The 13,198-nt window shown below is 39.2% G+C and overlaps 1 protein-coding gene across 2 annotated transcripts in view; it reads left to right on the forward strand.

Moving 5' to 3' along the window:
- THEMIS (thymocyte selection associated) overlaps positions 1-13,198 on the forward strand; it is an 83,318-nt gene that overhangs the window by 18,416 nt on the left and 51,704 nt on the right. The window contains exons 3-5 of one of the 2 annotated variants that reach the window (XM_040697916.2): positions 6,043-6,189; positions 6,304-6,501; positions 9,383-10,428. In XM_040697916.2, coding sequence (XP_040553850.1) covers positions 6,043-6,189; positions 6,304-6,501; positions 9,383-10,428 — 1,391 coding nt within the window. Of the gene's footprint in view, positions 1-6,042; positions 6,502-9,382; positions 10,429-13,198 lie in introns of both variants that reach the window. The other variant, XM_015284452.4, reaches the window with a different exon arrangement.

Consider the following 13,198-nt stretch of genomic DNA (forward strand, 5'->3'; position numbering starts at 1 on the left):
GTCCTATGAGGGCAGGCTAAGGTAGCTGGAGCTGTTCAGCCTGGAGAAGGGAAAGCTGCAAGTTGACCCGATAGCAGCCCTTCTGTATCTAAATGGGCGCTACAGGAAAGAAGAGGACAGACTCTTTAGCAGGGTCTGTGGTGATAGAACAAAGGGAAGTGATTTCAAGATTAAAGAGGATAGATTTAGGTTGGATATATGGAAAATGTGTTTTACAGTGAGGGCACTGAGGCACTGAAACACTTCGCCTAGAGATGTGGTTGATGCCCCATCCCTGGAGATTTTCAAGGCAAGGCTGAATCAGGCCCTGGGCACCCCGATCTACTTGTGTATGTCCCTGCTCATTGCAGGGGAATTGGACTAGATGGCCTTTAAATGTCCCTTCCAACCGTAAGAATTCCATGATTCTACTCTAGGACAGAAGGTCTTTCTGTTATTTTTAACTTGAAGACTATTTGCTGCTCTAGTAGGTGAGCCTGATTAGCTCAGTAATCTGTTGGACAAAGAAGAAAAAGAGAGAATAGAGTGGATGCTCCTTTTCTTCAGAACTCTTATTAAGGCTGGAAACAGGGAGTGTGTAAAACTTCATGGAGGCACACTGTATTACCTGTAAAAAGGTGCTGAATATATTGCTCCATACAAATGTAGAAAAATATCCTTCTGTATAAACATGCTTTCCCACAGGATGAAACAAATGATCCATGGGCCTTCTTTTCTCTCCCATACCAGTAAAAATTATTTTCTCTAACTCCAAAACCCTCGTCCTCTATCAATGTGTACACCATTACCTAAAACATTTTGTGTAAATTATAGGGTATTCAGATTTAGGGCTTAATAATTATGAAATGATAACTCGGCAGGCATTTCACTAGCTGATATGGATTCATGAAGAGTAATAATGCCTATAAATTCCACTAATTACTATTTATGAGGGCTGCTCCAAAAGTAATGCCTCTTATATATTATGTAGTCCCACAGTGTTGGAGGAGGTTGTTGGTGGTATGGCAGTAGAGGCTGAACCTTCCCACCAATATTCTGTTGCTTTTTTTTTTTTTTTTTTTTTTCCCCATGTGACAGATGTCAGCAGAGGGGCAAATTTACAAAATTACATCTGATCTGGATATGCATGTGAAGGAAACGTGGAATTCTATGCTCACATACAGTGTATGTGAGCACAGTGAGGTGATGGGTGGGGTGTTTCAGCAGTGGTGACAGCAACAGTGGGTCTCCCATGGTGCACATTTTTACAGGTGTCACAAGCAGGTTCTTGTTCATTGCTGGCAAAAATGCATAGGTAATAGTGGTGATAATGTTGAAAAATAGCATTTTGTAGCTAAAAATTTACTCTATGGAACAGTGGTATTGTGCTCTTTGTATCTGTTGTAGTTTCCATAGAAATAAATAGGAGATATTATTTTTGGAACAACCTATAAGTCTTGTCATTCTTGTCTCTACCTGTAACTATCCCCAAAACTACTGGAGATCTGTGTGTTTGATCATAGCCCAAATTATTTAACTAACAGATCTATATGAGTGAGAATGCCAGCTCTCATTAAACCTGCTGATTTTTTTTTTTTCCTAATTCATTACTTCAATCTGTTGTTCCTCCTAACATTCCACCAAGCACTCTCATGAAAGTCCAAGATGATTTGATTCAGTCATTTTATGATTTATGATAGAATACAAATATATATATATATCGACCTCAAAATGTCCAAACTTTAGTATCTCAAATTTGCCATATGTTTCCTACTCTGGAGAATTCCTCACTATCTAATGTTAGGAGAACAGTTGTTTTTGTAATTTGACTCATAATGATTTTAATGAGATTCTGAGTAGTTCCAGATAACATTTTTAGAAACACATTTCCACATGAAAAACAAACACACCATGGCTTGGAGAGCATTTATGAGAAAGCACCATGGCAGATCATGGCAGTTAATTAGGAATCATAGTGGTTTTCCCCCATCATACCAGAGTAGCTTTTTATTTATTCACTTTCTCTCTCTAGAGAGAAAAACATATGGAACTTTACATACCTGTAAACTTAAGCAGGTAGCTGTTAGGGGCCTATAATTCAAGGGTCTCATCAATACAGAAGCTAAGAATGCAAGTCCACATGGCCCTTTAGTTGCTTATGCAAACATTCTGTTACTGACAAAGTCAGTCTTCCTGGGCTCGAGGGGATAATCTGTTGTCTGGTTTTGTGTGAGGGCTGATAATTATTCTTCTCCATGAAACCTGCTTTCCAACCCATGATGGCCATCAGTTTGCTGCTGAAAAAAGTTGGCTTCCAAATAGCTCTGCAATCCCAGAGAAATTCCTAGAGCCCAAGTCTGGTGTCAACCTCACAGAGGAGAAGTAAGTTTCTTGTGACTGTGTGTTGCCATATATTATCAATTGGAAATGTTTTTTTAACATAGTTTATGGAGCCTTCTAAATGTGATTCTGGAGGTTTTCTAGGGGCATTGCATGTGCACCTATATCACAAATTTGTAAACGTAGTTAATGTCTTTGGAATTCATCACGTTGTTTGAATACATTTTTAATGAAGAATATTCCAATTTCTTTTCTCTGAGCATTGCCAAGAGATGATGCCCCTCTGTTCTGTGCTTGCAGTGCATGACACAGGAACAGTGTTTGGGGATGCTGTCTTGTCCACAGTTTCAGACTGTCATTGGTGCCTTGTCACTGTGATATTTTCTAAATGCTGATGAACCAATTTGCCTTGATCTACACTGACAACTCCAGTAGTAATTATGTTTGCAGTAGCTAACTTGCTTGTTAATAACTGTTAAAATCATCTGTTGGAAGCACTAAAAATATTAGTGAGAAAAATAGTTCGTGCTGCAGTTTTACCTGTGCAGTTACGTTCATGGATGTGGCTTCCTTGCAGCCTGGAAAAAAGTCATGAGACTTTCCCACAGTGCTGCAGTGAGGACAGACACAGAGGATGTATGTGCATTAAGGTACTGATTTCACACAGGAAAAGCTGACTGTCACGTTGGCAAGTGCGAAGGCACAGAATCGCAGACAGCATGGGCAGAATTAGTGACTTATTTCTGCAGTAAATCAAACAGGCTGTTGTTGTTTCAGCTGCTGACAAGTGCTCAGAGCTGTTAGTTGCCACAGCTACTAGTGGTCTCATGGGGTACCTAGAACTGAACATGCCCAATCTGGTGATAAATCCTGTGAAAATCTATTCAACAGACAGAAACTTTGTGTCCTTAATGTACCTAACAAAAAGTGCAATAAAGCTATGAAATGAATGTAGCAGTTTTTGTTACAGTGAGGCAAGAATCTCAGAGATTCTGTGGGGAAGAAGTAGGAAAAAAAAAGAAGAGAAAAAACGATTGTCTAGGGAATTATTTGATATCTCCTTTCTGAAGACTGAAATCCTAGGGATCCCCTGCTTCACTCCAGGCCCCTACATTTTGTTGATCATGTATTCAAGGTGAAGCTCAGCAATGGAAAAGGTGTGGGAGGAAAAAAAAGAGCAATTTTTAACCAAAGCAAATCCTTTGACCCTATTTGTTAAGTAATCCCACAACTGAGAGGGGTCTGGAGATAGTGTGAATGAGCATCCTCCCACACCTGGCTGAGATTTGTGCACCTGCTGTGGCATCCTGCCCATTATCTCACTCTGATCACCACAAAAAGGGAGTCATGGCCAGCACTGCCCCAATTTCCCTTCTAAATGGTGATGTAGGCAAATAGAACACATAAAGCTTTTTAGATGTAGTGTGAACCACTCATGAGATGTAGAACTGATCAGAAAGTGTCTCTAGTGGTGCTAAGCAGCACTCCATGAGTCTTGCCCAAGGTGGTTGTGGATGCCCCATTCCTGGAGGCATTCAGGGCCAGGCTGGATGTGGCTCTGTGCAGCCTGGTCTAGTGGGTGGTGACCCTGCACATAACAGGGGGGGTTGAAATTCGATCATTGTGGTCATTTTCAACCCAGGCCATTTTATGATTCTACGATTCTATGATTCTATACATCCCATTCCTCCTTCATAACTGCAAAGATGGGAGAATTCTTTTACTCAAAGGACATAATACCCTTTGTATGGTCTGGAGGATGCAAAAAACGTGTTAGTAACAGGGCCATGGAATTTCTGCTTTTTGGCTTTGTAGGGATATAGGAAAACTGTGCTGCATTGCCTTGGGAGGTTGGCTTCACTGTCAGTGTAGCTGTAGCTAGAACATAAAAGCTGTAATGTGATTCTGTGAGGCAGCATTCACGCTGCTGCATCTTGGGAAGAGGATAGCTTAATCACATAGCCCGGCTAAACCCTACTGTTTAGTCCTTTAAACTGTCCACTTCATCTTCCTCTGTGAAAACTCTCACATGAATATAGAAATGTACACATTTTTCTTGTGATGTGGACTCCTAATTAGACAGCTCCAAGGGCCATGACTAACATGAAATAATAATGTCCCCAGGGGCGAGGGAGTCTCAGATGCAACTTCTTCCTTACAGTACAGTATTTCAGCACTTTAATTATATTGCTATGGCCACAGTATGCTAACTGTGAAGCACTCCATCTGATGGTCTGGTCTATCAGAGATGCTAAGATCAAGTTCTTTTGCTCATTCTTATCTTTACATGCTACTGGTGTTATTTCTTTAAGCATGCTTACTCTTGGAATCCCCAGTCTGCATGTAGAAGGATGTTGTACTGATGTTTAGGGAGAAAATTCACCCTGTGTTTCACTGATCACGTTACTGTCACTCTTTCTCATATCATGTTTGCAGTTGTTTCTTAAGGTCTGGTTTCCTGAGGAAACAGATAAGAATTTAAGAGAATATGGATTTTTTTGTTTGGTTGGTTTAGTTTGATTTGGTTTTTTTGTTTGTTTGTTTGTTTGTTTTTTTTTTGTTTGTTTGTTTGTTTGTTTGTTCTGCAGCAAAAACTATATATATATATAATCATAGACATGAAAATGCTGGATGTCAGAAATGCTGTAGCTGTAGAGTAGAATGCGCAAATTCCATCCATCTATGCTTTGTATCACATGGTTGATATTATCTTTATACAGTTACGTTTCTAGCTACTGAACTATCTGCTTGTTGTGGTTTAACCTGGCAGCAACTCAGTCCCTCACAGCATTTTGCTCACTCCTCTGCAGTGACATGGGGTAGAGAAGCAGAAAAAAAACCAGTGTAAAACTCATGAGTAGAGACAAACAATGTTTAATATGACAGAAAAGGAAAGAAAATAATAATAATGATAATAATGGATAAAAGAAAATATGAAACAAATGAAGCACAATGTAATTGATCCCCACCCACCTACTGATGCCAAGCCAGTCCCCAAGAAGGAACTACCCCTCCCAACCAACTCTCCTCAGTTTTATACTTTCTACACAAGATGCCATATGGCATGGAATGTCCCCTCGGCCAGGCTAGGGCAGCTGTTCTTTATCTGTCCTCACTCAGCTCCTTCTGTCCTCCCAGCACCCTTTTTTGCAGGACAGCACAAGAAGCTGAAAAACTGAAACATTCTTTGCTCTGTATAGCACTGCTCAGCAACAACTAAAACTGTGTGTTATCATTATTCTCATTATAAATCAAAAATGTGGCACCATACCGGCCATAATGAAGAAAACAACCTTTATCACAGCTGAAATCATGACATAGATATGATCAGAGATCTTTTCAGTCCTTATAAATATCTGATGGGTGAGAGTCAAGTGGATGGGGCCAGGCTTTTCTCAACTGTGCCCAAAAACAGAACAAGGAGCACAAACTGGAATATAGGTATTTCTATATGAACGTGAGAAAAAAAAAAAATCATTACTTTGAGGATCACAGAGCACTGGAACAGGCTCCCCACAGAAGCTGTGGAGTTTCCTCTGGAGGTATTCGAAACCAACCTGGAAGCTTTTCTGTGTAACCTATCCTAGGGAGCCTGCTTTAACAGGCAGTTGGATTAGATGATCTCCAGAGGTCCCTTCCAAACCATGTAGTTTTTGATTCTGTGGTTTGTCTTGTCTTGCTTTGTATATTTTCCTTCTTATAATGCATCTTTTCTGCTCTTAGGTCTTTATAAGATTGTGGCAGACAAAACACCATATGTCAGCATTGAAGAAATTACAAGAAAAGTTGCTATTGGGCCTACGAGATTTGGCCATCCATGTTTCTATAGCCCTGAGGATATAAAACTGGCAAATGTCACAATCAAACAAGGTGAGCAGATCACCTTCAATTCTGTGGAAGACATCAATGGAACAATGGCTGTGAGCTGTGTTATGGTCAGAAACAATCGGTCTCATTCCTTTATTTTGCCCCTATCACAACAAGGAAAATTCTACGAGTGTGAAGATGACCAGATATACACCCTAAAAGAGATTGCAGAATGGAAAATCCCTAAGTGCAGAAGCCGGACTGTCAAACTTTCTAACACTTTACATACGTGGGACTCCTCTAATCCACTTCCTGAGAATTTTGGTGGCTACTTGGTTCTCATGCCTGTCTATGAAGTGCAGGCAGTAATGAAATGTAAGTAGAAAGTAAGGTCAAAGGTTTGTTTACTCTGTATGATGTAGCACCCTTAAATTCATACAAGTTGCTCAAAATAAGCAGGAAGAATTATGTTTGGTCAAGAATTCCTGAGCCATCTTTACCAGTGATGCTTATTCCAAATTGCAGAAAGATAAAAATAGTATTGCCATCTGTATTTCCCTGACAGATATTAATACAGATAGTTTCCTAGTATTGCTTTCTGTTGTCATTTTACTTATCACTAAAATTAAATGATCTTTCAAAAGGAGATATGCTTCATAGTGAAAAAAACAAAGCTTAGGAGTTCAGTTCAGTTCTGAGATCCTCTTCCTTTGTATCTCTTTGGCCGTGGAGAAGCCACAAGATCTCTGTAGGCGTTCAAGGCCAGGCTGGATGGAGCCTTGAGCTAATAATCTAGTGGGTGGCAACCCAGCCCATGGCAAGGGAAAAGAACTAGTTGGGTTTTATGATCCTTTTGAACCCTATCTGTTCTGTGACATACATTTTATAAGACACTCGACTACAGTTTGTGAACTGCACTGTGTTTTTCGGATTGACATTGTTGCAGAATGAAAACCAATATTATTTTACTTTATAATAGAAACAAATATCAATAGACATAAAAGATTTGTGGATGATCTCTGAAGCCTCTGGGTGTGAGGAAATGGGAAAGAATTAGAAAGCCAATCTTTAAAAGCTGTGATTTGTGTTATGAGTCTTTAAAAAAAGAAAATGAAGAAAACTTTTTTCCTTGGTAAGTCAATAATGCTCTAGTTGTTTTACCCAAAAGCTGAAACTAGTGGTTTCTGTTCTTACTAATGTTTATAGCTATGCATTACTTTGAACTGAATTCAGAAGTTGTGCAAAGATACAAGTACACAGTGAAATACTCCTATTTTATGGTGGCTTGAATAGCTGAGCTGCAGCAATGACTTGTGTGCTTACACAATGTACTGACTAAAGCTCTTCCCTAATTTAAAAAAACAAAAAACAAACAAACAAACAACAACAACAAAAAAAAAACCCCAGCAGCTTATGCTAAAATACTTGACTTTGCTTGAGGACAGCAAAGGCAATAGGTGGAAACCAGCTGCAGTTCTTCTTGTTGATTCACCCACAGCGTTAAAGTTTGCAGGATAGGATCTTAGCTTTTGGGAAGCTTTGCTGTCTGTTGCTTTTACTGGAGGCACATCAGAAAGAACAGAAATGAAATCCTGAGAGAAATATGTAATTCAAGAAGATATTTAGGAGGAGATTTTTACTATGGAAATTCCTCTGGGTGATAGTGTAAGTTAGAAGATAAAATACACAGGAGAGAAATAAAAGTGAGCAGAGACTTTTAGCACAATATACCATAGCTGCTAAATGCTTTTCATGAGATATTCCACACTTCTTGCTATGTGATTTAAAATGTGAGTTTGGAAAGTGTATCTTCACCAGGTAAAATGAAAATATAAAAAGTTTTCTACAGCTCTAACTATACTCAGAGATCTAATCCTCGTCCTGCATCTGGGTTCACTTCAATATATTCTTATGACCATTTAGGTGTAAAAGAAGTATTAGTAAGAAACTGATGTTTCTAAAAAACTTTTAGAAGATTCAGAAATATGTAATATTCACTTGTTTTCCAAACAGATATTTCCAGTGAGGTTTTTTTTGTTGATTTTGTGTACCTATTTATGATTCATAGTGTTCTCTACATTTAAGAAGCATTAATTGAGCTCTAAAAAACTATTTAATACAACTTGAAAAGTAAGTTTTATGGTGCATGATTAACTACTTTCACGTGGACAATGAAAAATGCATTTTCACCAATGTTAGAAGAACTATAGAGAGATGCAAGATCAAGTATGAGAAATACTAAACACAATTAAATAAAAAGGATTCCTGATAAGACAGGTATCAGATCAGATTTTCACAGGCTGTGGACAGGAATCCCCTGTACTTCTCAGTCTTAATAAATAATAAAATTTTGTTATGGACCTGGACCTCTCTCAGTTGTTCATATAGAATATTCATTTTCACTAATTGTTCCACCTTCCTTGACTTTCACATGTGGTGGTCAGGATTGTTTCACTTCAAGGTGTTAATGTGACAAAAGCAGACTGGGAGTACACAGATCCTGAATTACTTTCATAGATGTTATTATGTAAAATACATGTCTGATACTATCTTTTAGGCATGAAATATTGATATGCCATGTTAGAAGGAGGTATGTATATAGTATACCTGTTTGAAGGTCTCTGCAGGGTGAATTTTAATAGAGTCATTAAATAATATTTACTTGTTAAATTTTACTGTGTTTGTTAGTGACCTCTGGTATCACTGACCTGGAGCTAAATTCTTAACAAACTTTAGTTGCACAGGCATCTTATATAGTTGGAAATTTTACATCCAAAATTTTGCAAGTTTTGTTAGAATTGTTGTTGCTCCTTGTCAGATTGCTAAAGGCAATAGCTCACTTCTAACTGAATAAAACCAGGTACCTTAGCAAAAGATGCTAGAGTTCCGCAAATGGACCATTATAGTTGAAACTTCCTCTTTCAGTAGTAATAATGAATAAACTTTATTCATTTATTTATTTATATAGCAATTTTATTATTTATTTATATAGCAATCATCAGTGCTTTCCTTATTATAAATATATAAGTATTTTTAATTTCTCCCAGAAATACCTTATTCTCATTTCCTTTGTGAGGTCTTGCAGATCTGCTAACCATAGATCTCAAATTAAAACAGTTAGACTTTGACTAGCCTACCAGTTGTACAGTTGCACATCCCAAGGAAGGTACATTTCATATTTGGCCAATAGGACATTAATATTTTAGTTTTATATCAATTTGAAGACAAAATCAAATATATTTCTTTTTCTTTTCAGTTCGTAAGGATGTAGTTCACATCCTCTCTGATCTAGATGTTGAGGTCAAGGATATAACAGACTGTTACGATACTAGCTCTTTCCTTCAGCCACTGTCTTTGGAAGACGTATTCGAGAGAACAAGCAAGGAATTTCCCATGGTTGCTGAGATAATGGACGGACTTTTAGGAAGCCAGAAACCTTACAACTTATTGCATACGGGGAAAGAGATTGTCATCTACAAAAAGTATCAGGCTACAAGAGTTATAGCCTCTGAGATCAGAAGTGATTCCTCCAAAAGACATTTTTTAATCCCTATGACCTATAAAGGAAAGTTCAAGAGAAGACCTCGGGAGTTTCCAACTGCCTATGACTTAGAGATAGCAAGAAGTGAAAGGGAACAGCTTCATGTTGTAGCAACTAAAGCCTTTGATTCTCCTCATACAGAGCTTTTTTCTGTTTCAGTTGGAGATCAGTTTCTAGTTCAGCAGTGTCAGACTAGTGAAGTTCTATGTGAGGGAAGAAAGAAAGTCATAGATGTTTTAGCTTGTGAACAAATACTAAGTAATGCGTACAAGAAAGTGCTCCTCCCTATGTACATGGAAGGTGGCTTTGTGGAAGTGATTCATGACAAGAAGCAGTACCAGCTTTCTGAGATTTGCAAAGAATTTCGTTTGCCTTTTAATGTCAAAGTGTCTGTGAGGGATCTTTCCATGAAAGAAGATGTCTTGGCTGCTGTGCCTGGTCTGCAGCTTGAAGAAGAAATCACAGACTCTTATTTGCTGATCAGTAGCACCAGCAGTCCAATGGAGAGCTGGGAAATTCCTGTGTATCGCTTAAACATGTTGGTCCATTTACTCAGCAAAGATGTCCAGACAGTTGTACCTCCCATGACTAGGACAACAGTGGAAGAGATCAGTGAAGAGCAATATTATATGGTACGAAGATATGAAAACCAAACTGTACTGCCACCCCCTAGACCTCCCAAAAAGCCAGCAACACTTGTGCAACAACCTGTTTTTGCAGTTTCTGAGCAAGATGTATCTGGTGTACTACAGGCTCCAAAGGTAAAATATTGCACTATGTCTATGTCTTTGAATCTCGTACAATCATAGGTTGTTTATAGTCTCCACTTCACTGGTGTATCCTTGTGGTGTTGTACACAGATGGCTTTCTGTTTCTTATAATAGGCAAATTAGCCATTATAGACAACAGTGGTTAAAATCTCCACTGTGTGTTAATTGATCCATGAAAAACAACAGAACCATGCCGACTCACAGCAGAAAGCTTGGCCTCATAATTTTAGACAGACAATCCTTAATTGCAGCAATGCAAAAGTGAATGGAGAGACATAAACTGATTATATTCATACATTTATTAAGGGGTAACATATGTTTTCATTATATATATCAAGAGAATTTTGCTCAGCTAGAAACAGCAGAATCAAATTCACAGAAACTCAGGCTGTATGGATCTTTTTAACTGCATATTTTTGCACTTACCCAAGTGACAAATAGATCTGGAATAAGAAGGGCAACACTTTTAGAAAAGCCCTCAATATTAAGAAAGTTAAGTACCCCTTCTAGGACAATTTTCTTAGTGATTAACCTAAGCCAATGTGTTTGTTCATTAATTTTTGTGCTGAGTCTGGCTGAGATGGAAATTATTTCTTCACAGCAGCCTGTGAAATGCTGTGTTTTGAACTTGTGACTAAAATGGTGTTGGTAACTCACCAGTGTTTAGGCTGCTGCTGAGTAGTATATGCATAGCAACTAGGCCTTCTCTTTTTTCTACTCTGTCCCCCTAACAAGTAGGCCAAGAGGTGGCCTAGAGGCTGGGAGTGGACACGGATGGGATGGATGAACTGAAATGGCCAAAAGAATATTGTGTGTCATGCTCAGGCATAAAAAATGATAGGAAAGATTGTTCTGGGAGAGTGGCCATAGAGCAGAAAATGGCAGGCCATCTTTCTACTTGTGGAAAGTGGTGAGCAACATCACTTTTTTCCTTCCTCTTTCCTTTACTTTTTAAATTGCCTTTTTGTCTACCCAAGAATTTTCTCACTTTTTCTCTTCCTTGTCCTAACGTCAGATTGGGAGTGAATGAACAGGTAGATGGGTGTTTAGCTACTTGTCAGGGACAACCCATTACAATTTTCTTCCATACTGAAAGAATTAAAGAAAGACAGGTTTATGGATTTCAACAAGAGACTGTCCAGTAGTTACATAATGTCTATCAGTTTCTCTCTTCCATGTGCAAATGCAAATTCCCTACAGGGAAAGGAGACTGTACTCTAGAAATCCTTTCAGAACTCTGGTGAGGCCTGAGTATGAGACTGCAGAGCAACTGTGCTGCACTTTAAATGCAATAGAACTCATGACATTGCATTTGGGGTGGGTTCAGGGAAAGTTATTTTTTGTATTGCTACTAAACTAAGGCCCAGCTGTAGCCACCATGGAAGCAGATCTTAAGTGAGTCTTCATCCTTCCTTGCTGGAAGTGTCCCTCTCCTCAGTGCCAATTCCAGGACGACATTCAGGTCACCAGCTCCACAGAAGTTCTGGAAGCTAGTTGCAACAGAGAATAGGAGAAATGAAGAATCAGGATGGTTCTCTCAGGTAAGAGCAATACAGGAAAAAACGGTGTGCACTGAAGCTTGTAGCGGCTTAAATAAGACATTCTACTATGCTAGGAAGGACAGATAGAACGAATCCTGGAATTAACAGGGAAGTCTTCAGTCTGGCACTGGCTTGGGATGCTGAACTGGGGAAGAATTCCATAAATACAATGTTTCTGGTAGATCTGTATGCTAATGAGGACTCTGACTTCCTGCTGTGACTGGTGGCTTGGCTTGGTTGTTGAATCCATACCGGGCTTGTGCAGAGAAAGTATTTTTTCTGAAGTGAGGAGAGAGCATTAAGCACAGGAGAGGGATCAGTTGAGGTTCCTTTGCACATTCATGAGTGAGAGTGACCTTAGACTGCAGCTGCCCTAGCAAAGAGGCATGTGTAAGCAGACTGCACCAGAGGACATCTTTTTTGTCACGTGCTAGTTATAAATAAATAATAAATTGCAGTTAGAATGATTTGAGCTATGCAGATTCATAAATCTCCTTCCCTGGAAAGACGAAACAAGTAGAGTTTCCTTATTCATAAGATTAAACAACGTGAAAGTTAATGCAATCGGTTTAAAGTCTCACAGAATACATTATTTGTTCTATCCCAAGCACAGCAAGTCCTCTGAGAGGATGTGGATCGTAGCTGATAGGCTCTGCCTTGGCCTCTCTGCCAGAAACAGCAGTACAGAGACTTCATTTTCTTCTAAATCTACCAGGGATGTCTGAGGTCTCAGAAAGTTAGAGATTGTGCCAAACTGATAAATAGCTCACTTTGCATATTTTGTGACTCTGCATAGGCTTATTTGCATAAATAACAGACAAACGTTTTAATGAGCTGAACTTAAGCCTGACAAGGTGGCAGCCTAGAATAAGCTTTAATGCTGCATGAATTGCCACTCTTCCACAGACATCTCCCTGCCCAGCTGCATGCTGGAGGGTGGTGGTCAGTTCCTTGCCGAGTTGCTGGGAGCCTGGTGCTCCAGGATTAAATGCTGCTGCAGAACAAGTCCAAAGAGGTCTAAGATACGGCTGTTCTATGTCAGTACTGGAGGATGCTCTGCCAGAGTGGGTCATCTCTAGCTATGACTTGTGCTTTGATCACCTTTTAGCTATTCCAGCAAGGTCATGAGGCCAGAGAGGCTCCAGCTGTCTGCCTGCTGCTCCCTGACCTTGGTAAGGAGAATACTAGGGCCAGGAGCAGTACTATATAGTGTGTTTCCC

The sequence above is a fragment of the Gallus gallus genome, chromosome 3 (genome assembly GCF_016699485.2).
Source record: "Gallus gallus isolate bGalGal1 chromosome 3, bGalGal1.mat.broiler.GRCg7b, whole genome shotgun sequence".
Classification (NCBI taxonomy): domain Eukaryota; kingdom Metazoa; phylum Chordata; class Aves; order Galliformes; family Phasianidae; genus Gallus; species Gallus gallus.